Source organism: Ipomoea triloba, chromosome 12 (assembly GCF_003576645.1).
Source record: "Ipomoea triloba cultivar NCNSP0323 chromosome 12, ASM357664v1".
NCBI classification, from domain to species: domain Eukaryota; kingdom Viridiplantae; phylum Streptophyta; class Magnoliopsida; order Solanales; family Convolvulaceae; genus Ipomoea; species Ipomoea triloba.
The window spans coordinates 12,170,940-12,190,645 of record NC_044927.1 but is presented as its reverse complement, the minus strand read 5'-3'; the positions used below and the strand labels follow the sequence as shown (position 1 = coordinate 12,190,645).

Genomic DNA, 19,706 nt, shown 5'->3' with positions numbered 1-19,706 from the left:
ACTAAACAGAAGAATAGATATACTAACCCTAAGACTCTAACTACCTAATAGCAAGAATAAAAAGGAGGAGGAGGAAGCGACGATGTTTCTGCTAACAGCTTCTGAACAAGTTCTCATGCACATGTAAACCTTTTGGCGAACTTAGTTCAAAAAGACGTGTGATTTTTTCTTTCTTTCAGATTTTCATGTAATTTTTTTTTGTTATTTTTATTTGTTTAAATGTGTTTAATCCTAACACCTCTAGGTTCAAAAAAATATCAATATGTATTGATTTACTAATTATCAAATTACCGAATTTGATAATTTAACAAATAGTCAATTAAAATATGCCAAGTTAAATAAAAATGATAATAGTTAAATGGGACATTTATTTATACGTGAAAAATGTAATTGAACTCTTAAAAAAAATTTACCCAACTCTCAAATAAAATAAACTTGACACTTCAAATAACCTACCATTCGATACTAATCAATAATAGATGAGTTCTCATCTTTAGTGCATACTTTTAAAGAAAAATCAAAGTGTTGTAGAGTTTTAACTCTAAAATGTGTCATTAATTATTTGATATTATTTAAAGTTCAAAATTAATAATTAATCATAATAAATTAATACCTGATTAGTTACTGGTTAGGAATCAATACAAAAAAGGCAAAAATATGTGTGAGACCGTCTAACCATGAGACGGGCCTGGTCGGGTCGGGTCAAGATGCAAATGTAACACTTATATACACAAATTTCATACTTATATGCTCAAATGTAGTACTAATCAGGAATAAAATTTTTGTTACTTATTAGGTTAAATGTAATACTTTTAAGGGAAAATACAATACTTTTACATTTCGATTTAAAAGTATTACATTTTTCCTCAAAAGTATTATATTTGCCCTTATAAGTGAAAGGCACTTGTCAACATTACTTATTATGAAAAATGTATTACTTTTTCTCTTATAAGTAACAAAAATTGTATTTTTGATTAGTGTTATATTTGAGCATATAAGTGTGAGATTTGCACATATAAGTATGACATCTGCATGGTGATTTGACCCGACCCGACCCGTCTCACGAATAAGGATCCGTGAGACGGTCTCACACAAGTGTTTAATATACAAATAATAATTTTGAAATCTTAATAAAAAATATAAGTGAAGGTTGGCAAAATAAGCGTAATCTACAGTTCAAATTAACATTTTTTTTCCTGAATAAATTTTGTAAAGAAAGAAATCCAATAATATAATATGTTTGCACGTTGATTCAAATTTTCCGGAAAATGAGTGGAAAATGAGTAGAAATATATAATTATATATTTTTATTATTTTATTTAAAATATAAAAATATATAAACTAATAATATTTATTTTAAATTAATTAATTAAAAATATTTAAAAAAAAAAAAAAGGACGGCAGCTGCCCGGTTTCCGACGGAAACCAGTCCGCCGACTGAGGAGGGACGACTCCCTCCTCGCTTTGGAGCCTTGTTCCCATTTCCGAAAAACGACTTCCGAACTTTTGTCCGGAAGTTGTTTTCCGGAATTTTGCATTGATTTTCCGTGGTCAACGGAAAACATTTTCCGTTGACCACGTTTTCCTGCTGTTGTCAAACACACGAAGCCCGAAAAATGATTTCTGGAAATCATTTTCCGGGCTTCCAAACACACCCTTATACTAAAGCCTTATACCTAAATAAAAAGTGTGTACCAAAAGTAGTATGCTTATTCGGCTCCGCGTTTAGGAAGCTTTCGTGAGTTCAAACCGTGAAGAATTGTATTGTACAACACATCATCTACATATACATTCGTACAAACAACGTTGTGGCAGTTGGCTTTGGACTTGAGGTTTCACACCCACGTTGTTCCTACCTTTCTACAGCTCTCTCAGTCGCATTCCATTTTTTTTTTTTGGAAAATCTCAGTCACATTCCTAATCCATCCAAACTCTCTTTTTAACCTCTCTGGGTTTTTCTTTGTTGTTGTTGTCCTTCTTCTTCTTCTTCTTCTTCTCTGAACTCGTATATATTACTGTAATCTCTTTGGGTTTTTCTCCTTCAGCATAAATCCCATTCAAGATTTCAAGAATCACCATTTCTTGTCAGCAAAGGGTGCATTGCTCTGAAATTAGTTTGTGTGAAAAGCAAAACCCCGAACGAAGAATCAGTATTTGTGGGCAATTTCAGGTTTTGATAGCGAAAAGATCCGATCTTTATTCCCAGACAGACAGAGAGAGTTGTATATAGTTTGAATCAAGACAAGATCCGTTCCCCATTTTGGGAAGGAAAAATGTTTAGGATTGGGATTTGTTGTTGTGTAGTAGTTTTATTGATGATTAGTAGTGGGTTGAGTGTTGAAGGGTTAGGGGTGAACTGGGGAACCATGGCGAGCCACAAACTGCCGCCTAAGACGGTGGTGCAGATGCTGAAAGACAATGGGATTCAGAAGGTTAAACTGTTTGATGCTGATCAGTCCAGCATGAGTGCTCTTGCAGGGACAGATATTGAGGTCATGGTGGCCATACCCAATGACCAGCTTCTTGCCATGAATGATTATGATAGAGCTAAGGATTGGGTCAAACGCAATGTCACTCGCTATAACTTCAAAGGAGGTGTCAACATCAAGTATACATACATATATGCTTCCCCTTTCCTTTCCTTTCCTTGTTTCAAATTATTTACTTAAGTGTGTGTCTCTGTGGATATATTATATGGTTGATTCACTTCAAAATTCAAATCAATAAACACTTATCACTCCACTGCCATTGCCACTCTCTGTGATTTTTTGGATGAATTCAATTCAACTTCTTGTGAATCTTGCACTATATGAACTTAAAGGGTTGTGTTTCTTTCCCTTCATGTATTCTTGGTCTGCTTCATTAGGCTTTATTATATCTATCTATGACAAACACTTTGCTTTACTGAAAAAGAAAAAAAGGAAAGAAAAAGTTCATGGGAGTATCTATTTTTATGTTTTGTGTTTGTTTGTTGCAAAAAGCCATCCTTCTTCATTAAAAAAAGAAAGCAAAGCAATCCAGTAATATAGTATTTAATGTGTATGCATAATTTGTGGATCTGTGTAGAGGGTTGGGTGCTGTTTATTGGTTTTCAAATTTTGGGATCCCCACATTCCAATGTGCTTTGAAGGTTTTATGTTTCAGTTTCTCTAATCTGATTTTTTAGGAATTATAACTTTAGACATATACATTGCTTCAATTAAGTCTTATTTTTACCTCACAAAGCCACCACTTGTCTTTCTTTTAGATGATAAGTTGAACTATCGGTCGGTGTATATTATATACAAAACTTACTCATATTCAGATATATTATATTATGTGATGGATAATATACTCCCCGTTTCTTGGTCAAACTCAAAATCTTCTCAATGCATGATAAAATTTTGTAGAACTATCTGTTTTGCTTGAGCCTGTAGTATACATAGGTTGAAAGTATCTTAGGCACTAACATTTGGTAAAGGATACGAAAGGTGTTATCTAGTGGAGCGTATGTTAATAGTACATTGAGGGGAGGTAAGAAGTTTCAGTTAATCAGCATGATATTATCTTATTCTCGTCTTTTGTGCTTGTATTCAAACAATAAAGTTATGAAAAGATTGATTTTTTCCTGTTAACGCGTTGCCTTTAATTTAGAAAACAGCCCCATTCTGTCAACATGATGTCAGTATCATGTGATCTGTGGGGCCAAATGTCCAATATTTTGTTCTGATTAGAAAGTTGAATCTTTAATGGTAATGTTTTTTTTTTTTGAGAACATCTTTAATGGTAATGTTGAAAGGAAGTAGACAATGCAAGCTGTTATGGGCAGTTGTGTTTGCACAATTTTTTCGAATTTCTATTTTTTTGGGAATATTAAGCATTTGATTGTTTATATAAAACTCTTGTAATCTTGCTTACATCTCAATCTGTTTGCAGGTATGTTGCAGTTGGTAATGAGCCTTTCCTCACATCTTATAACAACTCATTCATTAACACAACCTTTCCGGCGCTTCAAAACATTCAAAATGCTCTAAATGATGCTGGAGTCGGGGACAACGTTAAGGCAACAGTACCATTAAATGCCGATGTTTACAACTCGCCTGAAGACAATGCTGTACCCTCTGCTGGTAGATTTCGGCAAGATATTAGTGAACAGATGAACCAGATTGTTGGGTTCCTGCACCAGAACAATGCACCCTTCACGGTAAACATATACCCCTTCTTAAGTTTGTATGCGAATGAACACTTCCCAGTCGACTTTGCGTTCTTTGATGGGGCGGCCAATCCCATAGTGGATAATGGGATCCAATACACTAATGTGTTCGATGCCAACTATGATACTCTGGTTTCGGCCCTAAAGGCAGCCGGGTATGGTGACATGCCGGTTTTGGTTGGGGAAGTGGGATGGCCAACTGAAGGTGATAGGAATGCCAATGTGAACTTGGCCTATAGATTCTACAAAGGACTTTTACCGAGATTAGCAGCCAACAAAGGAACACCACTTCGGCCCGGATACATGGAGGTATACTTGTTCGGGTTGATTGATGAGGATATTAAGAGTATAGCGCCTGGTAACTTTGAGCGCCACTGGGGGATTTTTAGGTACGACGGGCAGCCAAAGTTCCCAATGGACCTTACGGGGCAAGGACAAGACAAACTTCTTGCGGGGGCGCAAGACGTGAAATACCTCCCGAATAAATGGTGCAGGCTCAGGCCAGATGCCAAGGACTTGAGCAAACTTGCGGACAACATCAACTACGCCTGCACGTTTTCAGATTGCACGGCGCTTGGGTACGGGTCTTCGTGCAACGGGTTGGATGCCAACGGTAATGCGTCGTACGCGTTCAATATGTACTTTCAGGTGCAGAATCAAGATGAGTTCAGCTGCAACTTTCAAGGTCTGGCTATGGTGACTGACGTGAACATATCTCAGGCAAACTGTAACTTTAGCATCCAGATAGCCACCTCCTTCTCACCCGAGTTGTTGCCGGGAATATTGGTGCTTGTAGCAGGTTTTGCAGTTTTGTTGTTATTATCATCCATCCAACTCTCTCTGTAGATACTTCATTCGAAGTACTATATTTTTTTTAATGGAGTCATTGTATTTGATACTGCTGGGAGTAGATACTGTTGATTATTATTAATAAATTACGGAGTATGCTTTTTTTTTTTTTTTTTTGTCAAGTAAATTTTTTGTTTCATATTCTGCACTTTAGTTTAGTCCCTTCAACCCGAGTGATTAGCGGCTTGCTAGAAATGGGGAAGTGTATGCCTTTACCATTTTGGCCTCTGTAATTTAACATTAGCAACCATTAGCAATATTAGTACCAGGCATCTATAAGTAAGATACAAATTATACCATGAACCAGAGTCTACCTTGCAATGCAAGGTAAATTTTGGTCTAAAAATAACTTTTAAATTTTGTATTTGTAGTTGACGCATTCTGTGTTTGCAATTGATAATTTTTGTACCTGTTTTATTATATTATGTGTCAGCAATTATCAAGATATACATATACAAAAACTTTTATATCATGAACCCTAGCCCATGATATAACAATTGGAATAGGATATCCAGCAAAGATTCACAAAGAAAAATGTTACTTGAACTCTTTTAATCCTACTCCTAAATGTTTTCTTGATGTTAGTTAGCTTTGTATTTGCTAAATAATCCGAAAATATGGTTGCCCATACTTTGGCAAAGGAAGCAATATTCATATTAATGGTGTGTTTTTCTTGAATTAATATTAATGGTGTGTTTTTCTTAAAGAAAAACGTTTGATGTAGACATTTTCCATAAGGTCATGTAGATTTTCATCACACAAATGTAAAGTGTATGGAATATATATATATATCCACCAAAACCCTGAGAAGAAATCCATTTCTCAAAAATATTTGTCCATTCTCATTGACTAAACCACGAAGAAAAATAAGGGAGGGGGCATACAAAAAGGATAAACTCTAAGCAAACGATCCACAGTGAAGCAGTTACCATTTGCTCCGGAAAAGCATGTGCCCCCGACTCATATTCCCAACCCAAAATTGTGGCGCCAAGCTACTGCCACCAAGAAAGTATGTCGAAAACAACATTATGACCATTCAGATACACCAACTCTGAAACATTCAAGACAATCTAGAAGAGTACGATGTTGATTCTTTGTGACCATTGACTGCAAATGCATCAAAAAAGAGGACCAGACCTGAGACCTCACACAATCCGTGACAGCAAATAAAGAGAAATGGCATCCTGAAAGTTGAATCAATGGATAGTTAGGCATAAGAAGAGAGAACAATGGTTGCCAATTTCTTTTTTTTTTTTTTTTAAATGCACCATATGAAAAAAAGTAGAAGACATTTGCATCAAGTAACTTGTAGCACCATTTGCATTCATGACCATCTTACTAAAATACAGGACATATCGAAATAATAGTCAAATAGAAGTCTAAAAGAATTGTGTAAAATGAAGTATGTATAAGAAATGCTCAATAAATTGGTCTTCTATAAGTAAATTTATGAGTAATAGAATTTTACAATTTGGCTACCATATGCATATAAAAACGGAGTTAAACATGGCTGCAGGGGGGAAATGAGGAAATCTCTTAATTCCTGTTGTTCACCTAGATTTTTCTTCCACAAATGTGTGTATCTACACACACACACACACCCCTAATATTATCATTGCCCTATTATACAAGATAGAGAATTAAAATAAGCATAACAATCTGGTACAAAGTACCATTTTAACTGTCATTTATTTCTCTTTAAGATTATTTAGCAGTAAGGTGATTTTGAACGATAACGTTGGCCAAACCAAGAAAAGGAAAGAAAATGCATGAACACTTCATCTAGCAAGAGAAATCACTATGATGGAAAACAAACAGTTATCAGACTTAATCACCATTTAATGCATAGGAAGTGAATCATTAGTTGGATAGTATAACAAGGTAATTATGCAGAGAACTTATATTCCAAGGAAAACCATACCATGGAATATCTTCAGACTCAAACTATTGACAGATTATAAGAGTTGCAAAGCTGAAGTAACGCCGCCTGATTTGCTGGGAGAAGATTTTCCCTTATAACTTGGGTGTACTGACCAGGGCAACGAGCAGAGAGATTAGCCAATGATGCAACCAAAAATTGCTTTGGATCCTGTATATCAATCAGTGGGTCCTCTTCTCTCTTCCCAGCATTGTATAGATGAACAAAAGCAGCACTATATCCTGTCTCCCCAAAGTCTGGAACTTCAGGCTCCTCTTCTACCCTCTCATCCTCAGGCTTAGATAGAAGAGTAACTATACTATCCAGCATCTTCCCCCAAAGCCCAGAATCCAATAATGATGGAGATTCGCATATAAGTTTAGTTGAAGCAGCTGCAGTTAATTTGAGCTCAATTGACCCAGTGATTGACTTAAGGTTAGGTACCCAAAATTGTTCCACAATTGTGCGAAATAAATTTGCCTGAACAGCATCAATTGAAGCTGCAAGATTTTGACAGCCATGCTTAATCAGGAAAAGAGACATAAATATCACAAGATTCTTCACAAACTTCACTGTTTTTCTTTCCTGCAGCCGTTTAAATAGGGCAGCCCAAATATGGCCTACGTATGGTGAGACAACATCAAACCCAAGGTTTTCAATGACTGTATTCAGCACATAGAATCCCTGTTCATCAGTGCTTGGAGAAAATATCAGTGTATTAAATATCCCAAGGACACTTGACAACCTGCCCTGCTGATTAAGCTCATTAGGTGCTTTCCGAAGAAATGCCTGGAGCAATCGCACAAGAGCAGGAACATTTGCAGACTTTTTCCAGGAGTCAGGTAAAAGGAGAATCTCAAATATCTGCATGTAGTGTTGTGGAATGGGCGGCCTGTTCAACTCAACAAGCTGAGCCAGCAGTTGAAATGCATAAGGGAAGAACTCACTCACATCTCTCTCCAAAATCATCTGGAGGCTAGGGAACAAGCTTTCTTCAAAAGCAGATATAAGAGAGAGATCCCTCTCACAGGCCCTTCTAATAAGAACAGCCACTGATTCAAAGAGGTAGTGGTTGAAAACAGGATTTTTTGGATTCTGACAGACTATGTTCAGGACTTGCGTGAGACCAGCTATGGAAGGTAAAGCAACCTCACGAGAAATTTCTGCAGCACCAAGCACTCGCATAATACACTTCATTATGTATTGATTCTCTTCAGACTCTGGCTTCTTCAAGGCATTAAAAAGATTGGTCATCAACACTAGCAAAAATGGACTGATATCAGATGCTGTATACCTTGCTCTTGCGCCATCATCTTTGACCAACAACAACTTCTCAATGCAACTTGCGGCATAAGAATGAACCACATTGGAGTCTGCACCAAGGAAACGAACAACATCTGGAAGTAGTGCTAATGCAATGGGTTTTGATATCTGATTTCTAAACATAGTAAAGAACTTCAATGCACCCGCCTTCAATATTGGAAAGGCATTCACATCCTGACTTTGGAGCTCTGGAACAATAACAGATGCAAAAAAGTTCTCCACATCTACCAGGTCAGTTGACACTGAAGTACCACCTGCCTTTTTAATCGCAAGGGAGACAACCAAATAGATAGCACAGTCTTTGAATTTCCAATGTCCAGCAGGATTCTGAGTAAACATGGCTAAACAATTCTTTATCTGAAGGGATACCTTCTCAGTCACTTTTTCCTTATAAAAAGTTGCAATTCCCTTAAGTAGTTCACAAGCAATCCTCCTCCTAGTGTCAAGATCACTTCCTTCCATGTCCCTCCTTATGAACTCAACATAGTTCATTTCAAACAACTCCTCATCTTCATCCCTAAGCATTACATTAGGAATGACAATACTTTGACAAATCTGTTCTTGAATGTCGTCTCTTGCAAACAATGTGTGATGAATACTAGTGCTAACAATTGTCAAGAACTTGATTGCTTTGACAGTCAGCTGTTCCCGGCTGGAAGATGCAGATGAAGCTACAAGAAGACTCCATACAGCCTCCACAAATCCACTCAAAAACCCTTGAAACAGTTCTTCCTCCTTCTCCATATAAAGGCTAATGTTTTCACAGACAGCAGATCGTAGATCATCAACAACTGCAAGCCCATCATTGCTACTATCCTCGAGAGCAGGATACTTCACAGTAAGATATTTCTTAAACTCAACCATCCATTCATTCATATGGTCCTCAAAAAATTCAGGCAACTCTTGAAAATTCAAAGAATAGAATATCCCACAGCACAACTTCTGAGACTCTATGTATGGCTTAAGGGTCGCTTCAGTTGCAGACCCAGAAGCCACAGCCTGATCTATCACATTTGCTGTGCGTTTAAAAACTTCTAACAATGGCTTTGCAAAATTATCAAGGCAGTACTTAAGATCAAGGAGCAACTCATTGGTCTTAAACTGATACTGAAACTTATTAAACAAGGAATTCAGAGTAGCTAATACCCCATTAACAGATGCATAATCATTGGCCTGACTCAACTTGTCAAGACTCAGAACGAGCTCAGGCAACAAAGTCGGCCACGCTTTTGGAAAATCATGCTTCCCAATCACAGTCAAAGCTTCACTGAGCTGAGACTGTATTCTCGGAGATGCACTAATCATCAACGAAACAATCAAACTTTTGATCTGCTCTTTCTCAGGGTCCGCAATTGGAGCCGGGGTGGGAGCATTAGGTCCAGAAGGAGACGGCGACCATCGAAACTTGAGGTGATTCTTAAAGTTCACAGCGGCCGCTTGTCGGATCTGCTCATCAACCGAAGGCTCAGCCACGAGGCGGAGCACGACGAGGCCGTAGTTGAGCTTCTCAGCGGCCTCCGCGAGTCCCGCCTCAGCCTGGCGCCGAGGTTGGGGCATTGGAGATAGTGTGTTCAGGAAGCATTGGGAGAGGAATTGTACAGTTTCAGGGTTCCACTCCATATCAGTTTGAGCTTAAACAGTGAAGTGTATTCCTAGGGTTTTACAGAGATTTTTCGAAACTGTAGAGAAATCTATAGGTATATAAGTGTGTAGCCAGAAATGGAGTTGAAGGAAATGAGAGAGAATATTGAATTTGTGAAATGGTATAGAGAGAAAGAGAGTACCTCTGAGCGATCGATCGGCACACTGAGAGAGAGAGAGATAGTGGCTGAAGCGTTTGAACAATGTTGTAAAAAAGGAGGGATAATAGAAGGGGGGAAACGCAATTATGGAAAATGGGCTAGGCCGTAGTGAAGAGTACTTTCTTATTGGACCACTATGGGCTTTAATCTAACGTCCAATGTTTATATTTAAATAAATATTTTAAAGTATATTAAAGTATATGAATATAAGATAATATAGGAGATTCATTATAATTGTCACTAGAATAAATGTTTGCAATTTTGTAAAATCGATAATCTAAATAAATACTACTTTTGGTTTAAATTTCTCTAAGTCTTCTTAATTCTCTTTTGGTTAACATTGTCGTTGTCTTCATCTTTACCATTTTGTCCTCTTCGTTTTTATTAGTAGTGTGCCATTTGCAATTCAGTAACTAGTTGTAGCATAGATGACAGCGTAATGCAATAAGATTATGGTGTAGAAGGTTGAATTTGTCATGTTATGTATATGACTGGATCTTAGTTGTACTATGAACTCTTGATCTTACAAGCGCTTGTCGATATTTTGCAGTGATAGTTTTTCCCCTACATGTTTCATGTTGAAGTATTAAATAAAATATTAATATTTATTATATTTGTATAGGAAAATTGTCAAATAAGCCCCTAAAATTTATACCAAAAGTCAATTAGGCACATAAACTTTTAAAAGGGTCAATTAAACCCTTTAACATGTCAACTTGGGGCAATGAAACGCAATAGCCGGTAAATGACCTGTAATAACAAATCATTTAAGTTCCGGCGACAGATTCCGACGGCCGGCGACATATTCTGGCTAGCCGTTGCCGGTCTCCTTCTCGCCGAAGAAGGCAATTTGAGGTCTCCTTGGGCAAAGCAGCGGCAATCTGGGTTTCTTCCTCCGTCTTCATCGCCAGCGAGTCCTCCGTCTCCAGCGTACTCTTTGCAGCGATGAGCAACAGTTACGTCTCTCCCGTTCGACGTAGACAAAGCTTCTCCGACAGTGCAGCAGCGGATCCGGCGAGCTGCGAGCAATCCAGTGGAGTTCCATATTTTTCGGCAAAGCAGTTCTTGTGGCAGCGACAGGCAGATCGACAACGGCGATGGGATGAACCTCCAACAGGGTCTCAGGCGATGGGATGAACCTCCAACAGGGTCTCAGGCGCGCAGTGCAGGTTCCCTTTCTCCGACCCTTTTTTATGTTGATGGAGGTTGGAGGAAGAGTGTAAAATGACTTCCCCCCAAAAAAAGGGGAAGTCATTTTACAGAAAAGAGGGGCTATTTTACGTTGACTGCAAAGCTATTTTACGTGACTTCTATTTTCCTGTCCTAGCCAAACACCAAAAACCCGGAAAATAATTTTCGAAAATCATTTTTCGGGTTTCCAAACACACCCTAAGTGTGCGTCTTTTTCGAAACATTCCAACCAAAACTCAAAATATTATCCAAATATCGTTTTATTTAAATTTGACCCAAAATCAAAATCAACAATAGTTATAATGAATTTCACAATCTAACTCAAAAAATTATAATCCAGCCCCTAAATAACTTAAAATCATGTCATTGTATCACTTCATATATCATTGATTGTTGATTCCAATTATTACTAATATTTATCATTAATTGCCAAATACTAATGCACGATTATTAGTTAAAAATGGTGATTACTATACTTGAATAAATGAAATAATAATATTAAATTTTGTAACCTTGATTTAAAATCTATTATGTGAAGATAATAATAATAATAATAATAATAATAATAATAGTAATAATAATAATAATAATAATATAATACTCCGTAATAATAATAATTCAAAATTCTTAATATAATTTCTTTAATATTAATAATAATAGGCTAAAGTATCATCCCACATCATGAACCATTCACGATTATTCATCCTGCATCATCATCTTCAATAAGTGATTATTCGAGGCATAAACTAATTTTTTTTTTCGCCTGACATTTTTTGTAGGTTTTCTGGTAAAGTGTTGACATGTCACGGGTTTGGAAGCTGATATCGGCTTATTTGTTGATGAGGTGGCTATTTTTTTTTGAAATATTAATGATGTGGCTTATTAACGACTAATTACCATTAATTAAGCCTTAATTACCTTAATCATCTTCAACCTTCACCATGCCGGAGAGAGGACCGAGCTGCCACGCCAAGACGAGAAGAAGACTAGAGTTGTATTTCGCCCCATGCCTGCTTCGTGCCAACGCCGTCCATTTCGCAATCTGTATTGCCACTTCCAAATATGAAGTTCGCATATGAACCCGACTCTTGATGAACCGGAGGCAAAAGGTTCGCTAAAGGAAAATTCATCTTTAGAGATGGGAGTTTCGCAGCACACACCCAGTGCTTACCATAATTCTATCAATCTCTTCACTAAGGGCATTGGCACCACGTGCCAACCTTATCTCTCTATTCTTTTTTTCTCATTCTCAACGTTTTCCACTTTTCCTCTAGATTTACTCTGCTTCTCCCAACAAAAACAAATAATATAATTTACTCGCTTGCTTCCTGGACCGACGCCGACAATAACGAGTTCATTTCCTCCGATCTTTTTCATGGCCCCGCGGTAACTTCCTTTTTCCCTTTTCTCATATTTCACTTCATTTCTACGTGGTTATGTATATTTATGCTTCTTCTTTTTTTTTAATCTATCTCGGTTTCTGTGATTTGCTCCCATTATATTTCATCGGGTGTGTGTTGTGTTGTGTATGTATGCGTTTCTACGAAGAGTTTGGTATGGATGTCCTCTTAGAGCTGTAATAGATCATCTGGATCTTCACTGGGAGCCCTAGCTGCTCAAAGAAATATAAGAAAAAATAAAATAAAATAATAAAAAATTACATGTCAGCATCAGATTACCGGTAACCTGTAGAAAACCTACAAAAAATGCTAGGCGCAAAAAAAAATTAGTTTATAGCTCGAATAATCACTTATTGAAGATGATGGTGCGGGGTGAATAATCGTGAATGGTTCATGGTGCGGGATGGCACTTTAGCCATAATAATATAACAATAACCCAAAACTCTTAATATAAGTTCGTAACTACATTTTCTTATTAAATCCGTTTATAAAAGGTAATTACAAATATAGAATTAGGAAAAATTGGCATGATTGATACTATGTAATCAATTTTCTAATATAATTTTCATATCATATTTTAATTATTTGATATTTTTTCTAATATATCTTACCTAAAAGTCCTTCCTTTTATATAATATTGTTCCATATGCTAATCCGTTTATTATGGTGATCTATATAGATAATTATCATATATACTATTTACCATCTAAATAACCCGTGGTAATTATCAACCGTATTTAACATTTAAATTTATTATGATAATTAAACATAGAGATTCCATTCTTACGATAATTTTATATATTTTTTACTTCAAATAATATCAATTACCTGTGCACTTCATTTCTTTACTTTTGAATAAAATCTTAAAAATTTTGACAACTAAGGAATTAATACTTTTCGTAATATAAATTTTATCTAATCAGTTAAGGAATTTGATAATACACATATTACATCCATAATTAGAGGAGACTAAAAAAATTATGATAATTAATCCAATTCACATATTATTACGTCCATACAATTACACAAATTATTCCAATTTACAGATTATTACACATATAAAATTATGCTAATAGTTACTTTTGAATAAAATCTTAATAATTATGGTAATTAGGAAATTAATTCAAACATTATACTTTTATTAAACGGTTTTTTATATTTGCCGTAAAGATTTTATCTAATCAATTAAGGAAATTAATGATACACATATTACGGACATAATTAAAGAAAATTAAACATACACATATTACGCCCATAATTAAAAAAAAATTAAACATATTTATTTTTTAAGAATAATATATACTCCTTAATTACCATAATTATTCATAATACATGAACGTCATAATTAGCATAATATTAATTAAGAATAATACATACTCCTTAATTTTGATATAGTAATCATAATAAAACGACATCATTTTTATTAGAATTATTAATGATAAATTTTTCTGCCCATATAAAAAATTAAACATACACATATAATTGTGGGTAATTAAAGGAAAATAAATATACACATATTACGTCCATAATTAAAAGAAAATTAAATGTACACATATTACGTCCATATTACCAACATGTATTTAACACTTTAATCTTACTATGATAATTAAACTTAGAGATTCCCTTCATTTTATTATAGTATATTTTTGTTACTTAAAATAATATCAATTAGTCATGCTCTTCCTTCTATTTTTTGTTTATATTTTTTCTAATATAATTTTAAGTCATCAATTTCAACACTAATATCAAATTCTATAATTTCAAATAAATGTACACTTTCAAATATTAGAATTGTTTATAATTTCATCATTAATTTTATTATTTAAATATATAATAAAAAATTCATCCGTGCATCGCACGGGTAATTTGTTAGTATATATATAGAATTTAGTTCTCGTGCGTTTGCTTAAGGTACGTAATTTTTTTCTTAAGGTGCATGATTTTCCTTCTTAAAGTGCGTGATTTGTATGCTTAAGTTGCGCGAGTGTTGAAACTTAAGGTGAGTGAATCTAAAGCTTAAGATGCATGGTTTTCCTTCTTAAGGTGCATTGTTTTCCTTCTTAAAGTGCGAGATATGTATGCTTAAGGTACGTGAGTTGTTGAAACTTAAGGTGCGACATTTTAAAACCTTAGGTGCGTGGTTTGTGTACTTAAGGTGCGTCGGCCTAAAGCTTTAGGTGCGTGTGGTTTATGTTTTTAAGGTGCTTTCTTTGTGTGATTAAGGTGCGTGGTTTGTATACTTAAGGTGCGCTATTGTAATGCTTAAGGTGTGTAACCACACAACCGCACGAGAACCCTTCCCCGCACCTAAACCATTCCATATATATATATATATATATATAATTCTGTTCGCGTGCGATAGGGCTTTTCATGTGCGATTGTGCGGTGAGAAGAGAGCCATTGATATTGTCAAAATCAGCATCCAGGATTAACAACATTACAAAAATAAGGTGGTAATTTGGTTATTTTCCATATGGGTGAAACTTAAGATATGTAAGTTTTGTGCTTAAGGTGCGTCGTGTTCCTTCTTTAGGTGCATGGGTTCTATGCTTAAGGTGTGTCGCTTGTGCAGTTGAGAACTTAAGGTGCGTAAGTTTTGTACTTAATGTGCGTAGGTTTTGTGCTTAAGGTGCGTGGTTTTTGTGCTTAAGGTGTGTCAGTTCTTCAGTTGAGAACTTAAGGTGTGTTTCTTGTTGAAACTTAAGCTGCGTCGGTCTAAAGCTTTAGGTGCGTGGTTTTTCTTCTTATAGGGCGACCGAGCAGTCCGAGGCTCTTTTGTATTACGAGTAACAAGTGACTACAAGTGGATGGTCGTAAGTAGTGAATGCATTGCTATGTAGAGTAATTCTCAAATAAAGAGATGCTACAGTGTAAAGATTACAAGTAGCAAGTAGTAGTTGTTACAATGAGATGATGATGAGAAGTGAGGGGGAGACCCTCATATTTAAACTGACTGAGTCAGTCTACGCATTTAATGCACCTGTAACAAGTGGCTTAACGTGGCATCTTCTCGTTGGCTTGGTCAGACGGTCGCTCCACAAGCTACACGTAGGCTGACTGATCGAGGTTGCAGAGCCGTTATGCATGCAGGCTGTCAATTGTCGCTCTGCAGGTGCAAGTTGGCCCTCATTAATTGTTGTGTAAGTTAGGTTTTCGGCTTGCAGGTTACGTCACTTTCTAGACTGACCGGTCAACCTACAGTAGACTGACCGGGTAGCTTTCCGTCGGAGCAATTCCAAGGGTTATCCGAGATCATCTTCTTTTGTCACGAAGCCCATCGGTACGAGCGGTACGGTTGATCACAAGTGATTTATTCCTGTCGGGGTGATGGCTATGACGGACCGGTCGGGTGACTTTTTGACGGATTGGCTATACGGGTTAGTCATTTATGCATATTTACCCATCATCTATCTCTTTTGTAAAGCGATATGCAAATTGGGCTACTCATATCTTTGCCAAGAAATCCGTTTCTATGTTAGGTTGCGAGGAGTGGCTTATGCACCCTCATCCTTTTCTTTGTAACGTTTTTACAAAAAAAAAAAAAAGTTTTCAAATTTGCAATGTGAAGTTGATGATAATTACGAAAATGCTACAATGCTTTTTTTTTATATATATAAAAAATTGATATGATTATATGATATTTACAAAAGTACGAGTAAGATTGGTTCTTAGTGTTCTCTTCTGGTATGTTATATATATATATATATATATATATATATATATATATATATATATATATATATATATATATATATAAATAGCAACAACAACAGCATTAAATGCAGTCATGTAAACGGCGTTGTAAATGCTTCCATTTTTTCACAAATTCCCGCCCAAGAGTAAACGACGTCGTTTGGCAGTTCGACTTTGTAGGATAAGCAACGCGTCGTTACGCGTAACGTAATTAGGTTTTACCAACAGTCCAACATTAAACGGCGACGTTTAGAAGGATCCAATTACATCAAGTTATTTTCAAATTTGCCGGTAACGATTTCCGGGAAATTGAATAGGAATCCGAATCGTCACTAACGATTCGAGTATCCATGAACCATTATAGATGTCTTTCACGCTCAACATTATATACAGCCATATATACTCTAGCCGTCATTAACGGTTAGAGTATCAAGGCAACCATTAATACAGTACATTAAGAACTCTTTCACTTCTAGACATCTACATCTCACATATATATTACATGTTATATTAAGCTAGACTAGATACAGATACAGATACATTCTCCATATTTAGCTTTTGCGTTCTGCTGCACAACTGATTTGTATCATGGGGATGTATTGTCTCGCCAACCATTTAACTGCCTTCAACAGACGTAGTGCTATGAAGCTACGAGTGATGCGTACGTACTGCGTAATGGAAAGGAGAGGGTCTACTGAGATCAAGAGCAAAGAGGTAGTCTTTCATGACGAAGAGGTAAGTATTTTCTGCAAAAAATACTTCATGAATCTGCAAAAAAAAATTAGTTCCACGTTAGTTTTTGGTACAAATGCTTCATGAATCTGCAAAAAATTGTGTGTTTGTAATTTTTGTGTTTTTGGTACAAATTCATTACCAAATGCTTAATGAATCTGTACTATTCGATTTAGTTTTGTTTAGATTTTTTTCTACAAATGCTAAGCACATAAATATGGATTTATTTGTTCAGGGGACTGTTATCCATGCCCATATACCAAAGGACATTCTTCCTAAATTCCTTAACAGTTTTGTTGAAGGAGATGTCTATTGTGTAAGAAACTTCTTTGTGGTAGCAAATTGGCATACTTATAAAACCAGTATGCATGAATACATGTTGCAATTCAATGGTGAGACTATTATGAAAGAATATAGGTCTACAAATTTCCCCAAACACATGTATAGAATAAGGGCATTCCAAAGTTTGAGGAGTAACCCAACCTTAAATGACAAAGAGCTGTTTGGTAAGCATTCAAAACTATGATTTCAGTCCATTAATTAGTTTAGAAAAATTTTTACTGTTTTCTTGCATTTTTTGACAAAGAGCTTTTCGTATAGATTTATTTGGTCGTGTGGTTCAAATACATGCTCCACAACAGAAGACCATTGCTGGCAATGATACTAGACTAATTGACTTTGTTATAGAAGATTCACAGTAAGTAAAGTATTTACTATTTGTAAACATAAGTACCATGCATCTTTACTTCGCTAAATATTTTCATTTGATTGCTTTAAAAAATAGGGGTAATCGTCTAACCTGTACATTCTGGGATGAACATGTTGCAAAAATTGAGTCTTTCTATCAATCTCCTGGTAATGAGCCTCTGTATGTTTTGATCCAGTTTTGTAGACTGGAATTTGGTGTTAGAGGTAAGTCACTGAGTTGTTTATCAAAATAGTTTAAATTAAATTCTAGATGTATACCTATACTAACATACACAGATATAATTTCAGATGGTGATGTAAAAATCTGCTCTTCCTATGATGTCACTCAAATTCACTTTAATATTGACTGCCCTGAAATGCAGCAGTTTAAAGAAAGGTAAGTTTACATGAACTGATACCTCTTAACATAAAACTTATTTGTTTTTATATTCGTTATTAACTCTTTTTTTTTAATTTACAGTATGACAGAGCTCTCATAGCAAACACCCATGCGCAGTATAGCTTCCATGTCTAGCATGAGTTTCACAAACACTCATGATGATTCAAGCACTCAATCAATGGAACTCACTACCATTACTGATCTCTATGACAATGAACAGGTAATTACAAATAAATTACATTTGCAGTTTCTTATTCATTAATTTAATTTCTGTATTATATTTTTTTCCAGTTTGGTGACTTTTGGATAGCTGCAAGGATAAATGGTGTTGAAAATTCAAGTGATTGGTTTTATATTTCCTATCCTAATAAGGGTTGCAATAAAAAACTCAAACTTTCTGAGGGTGTCAATAAGTGTTTCAAATGTAATAAAATTCCTGAGGGTAGCGTTACAAAGTATAAAATTAGAGTACGTGTGGTTGACATGAAGGGTACTGCATCCTTTTTGCTATGGGATAGAGAATGCGTGGATTTGCTAGGTCTTGCAGCAGAAGACCTATATGAAAGAAATGTGAATGTAAGTTTTTTCTACATTTCTTATACATATTTTCATTTCAGATTTAATTTATTCAGAACTTTAAACTTAACTGCATCTTTATTTTTTCAGAACCTTGGACACATAAAGGAGATATTTGAACTGGTAGGGAGGATAATGTTTTTCAAGATTTCAGCAAAGAAGGACCAGTTTGTTCGTCGTAATATCCCATTTCCTGTTCTTAGAATTAACACTGACCAGATTGTGCTGCAACAACACTGCCCTGATCTTCTAAGTTTACATGAAAATGACTATAACTCTGAATGCCCTATAAGTGAGGGGGATGATAAATTTTTGGAGGTGACTTATCTTTTTGAACTAAATGCAGATAATAATTGCTCCTGCACATAAATATTAACTTTTGTTAATATATGTTTTCAATGTTCAGGGTTTTGAGAGTGATGAAGCGGAGAGCCCTGTTGCTATGTTGGCCCCAACGAGTAGTACTGATTGTACTACTGATGGACCGGTCAAGCGTTGTTTGCTTGATTCATTTTCTTCAACCAAGGGTGGAAAGAAAGTGAAGCAATGCCATGTGAAGTTAGAGAAGATTGATTGATTGTTTTCTATGAGTGTTTTTGATGGACAATTGTGTTACTATGGTGTATGACACTTATGTTTTGTTTGTGGTGTTGCTTTCTGTTTTAAACTGTACACCCAAATTTGGGTATTGGTGAACTATGTTATTCCTTATGATTTTTGTATTAAAAAAAATTGTTGCAGGTTAAACCCTAACATGGAATTGGATGAAGTATAACATGAACCACATTAAAAAAATGTGGATTGTTTGACAAAACCACTGTTGGAATTTTTTTTTCATTGTTGCAGGATTCAAGGTGTAAGGGCAGGAGAACTAAAGTAGAAGCTTGGAGTACTGCTATAACCTAGCAAGACTGTATACACTAAGTATGTAGTGCAGTTCTCT

The 19,706-nt window shown here is 35.7% G+C and overlaps 3 protein-coding genes across 3 annotated transcripts; 2 read left to right on the top strand and 1 right to left on the bottom strand.

Moving 5' to 3' along the window:
• The first annotated feature begins 1,810 nt into the window (after positions 1-1,810).
• Positions 1,811-5,151, top strand: LOC116000167 (glucan endo-1,3-beta-glucosidase 8-like). The gene is made up of 2 exons (XM_031240202.1): positions 1,811-2,608; positions 3,916-5,151. Exons 1-2 carry the CDS (start codon positions 2,274-2,276, stop codon positions 5,036-5,038), a joined length of 1,458 nt encoding a protein of 485 aa, XP_031096062.1. The 5' UTR covers positions 1,811-2,273; the 3' UTR covers positions 5,039-5,151.
• Positions 5,152-5,811: 660 nt separating this feature from the next.
• LOC115999218 (exportin-2-like) lies at positions 5,812-10,125 on the bottom strand. Its single transcript, XM_031239031.1, has 3 exons — positions 10,067-10,125; positions 6,963-9,973; positions 5,812-6,225 (listed from the first exon to the last, which is right to left on the bottom strand). Exon 2 carries the CDS (start codon positions 9,900-9,902, stop codon positions 6,981-6,983), a length of 2,922 nt encoding a protein of 973 aa, XP_031094891.1. The 5' UTR covers positions 9,903-9,973; positions 10,067-10,125; the 3' UTR covers positions 5,812-6,225; positions 6,963-6,980.
• A 7,192-nt stretch (positions 10,126-17,317) lies between these two features.
• On the top strand, positions 17,318-19,340 carry LOC115999376. Its single transcript, XM_031239231.1, has 8 exons — positions 17,318-17,606; positions 17,701-17,797; positions 17,885-18,012; positions 18,097-18,184; positions 18,305-18,407; positions 18,479-18,763; positions 18,854-19,081; positions 19,170-19,340. The coding sequence occupies exons 1-8, from the start codon at positions 17,318-17,320 to the stop codon at positions 19,338-19,340; spliced, it is 1,389 nt and encodes a 462-aa protein (XP_031095091.1).
• Positions 19,341-19,706: the final 366 nt, after the last annotated feature.